This window comes from Nestor notabilis, unplaced genomic scaffold, assembly GCF_000696875.1.
Source record: "Nestor notabilis isolate BGI_N333 unplaced genomic scaffold, ASM69687v1 scaffold20368, whole genome shotgun sequence".
Lineage (NCBI taxonomy): Eukaryota > Metazoa > Chordata > Aves > Psittaciformes > Psittacidae > Nestor > Nestor notabilis.
In genome coordinates, this window is record NW_009941742.1 from 24,635 (window position 1) to 25,205 (window position 571).

The window sequence follows — 571 nt, forward strand, 5'->3', positions numbered from 1 at the left end:
CCTCCAGCCGGGCCCAAGAGCGAGCGCAGGAGAGGCACCGGCACGGCGGGATGCGCCCCTCACTTTCCCAGCTCCAGGTGGCTCAGGCTCATTCACTTTGACGTGGGGAAGAGCACAGCGAGGAGGAGATGGCTTCCCACCACAGCTACCCACCTTTCTAATGAGCCCTATTGGTAATTAGACAGCAGCACCCCAAAGCACGGGCACCCGGAGGTGTCTGGAGCTGCACGGAGGGAAACACTCACATGTCACAGCTACGGGAGCGCCTTTGGGCTCGGCCCGGGGGGCCTTTGTCAGGACTTTTCCAGGCTCATCATCTTCCAGGGGTTTCTCCTTCTTAGATGCCACAGGCCGGGCGGGCGGCCGGGGCTCTGCTGATGGTGTTGCCGGTGCCTGCCTCGGCGAAGGGCACGAGGTCTCACCCGCCTCTGCAAGAGAAACCGGGAAAGACCCTGGTCACCCAGACCCACAGCACACCCCCAACTGCTCCCACTCAGTGCTCTGGGATGTGAGGCATGAGCCAAATCTAGCTGCCCCCGTGGCTTTTGCAGCCCAAAGTCCACAGTGGGGG

The 571-nt window shown here is 62.7% G+C and overlaps 1 protein-coding gene across 1 annotated transcript in view; it reads right to left on the reverse strand.

The window, feature by feature from the left end:
- The window catches only part of MDFI (MyoD family inhibitor), a gene marked incomplete at its 5' end in the record, with an annotated part of 5,023 nt that extends 4,595 nt beyond the window's left edge, over nt 1-428 (reverse strand). Inside the window, 1 exon segment of the mRNA XM_010021046.1 lies at nt 246-428. Coding sequence (XP_010019348.1) covers nt 246-428 — 183 coding nt within the window.
- Between the last annotated feature and the right edge of the window lie 143 nt (nt 429-571).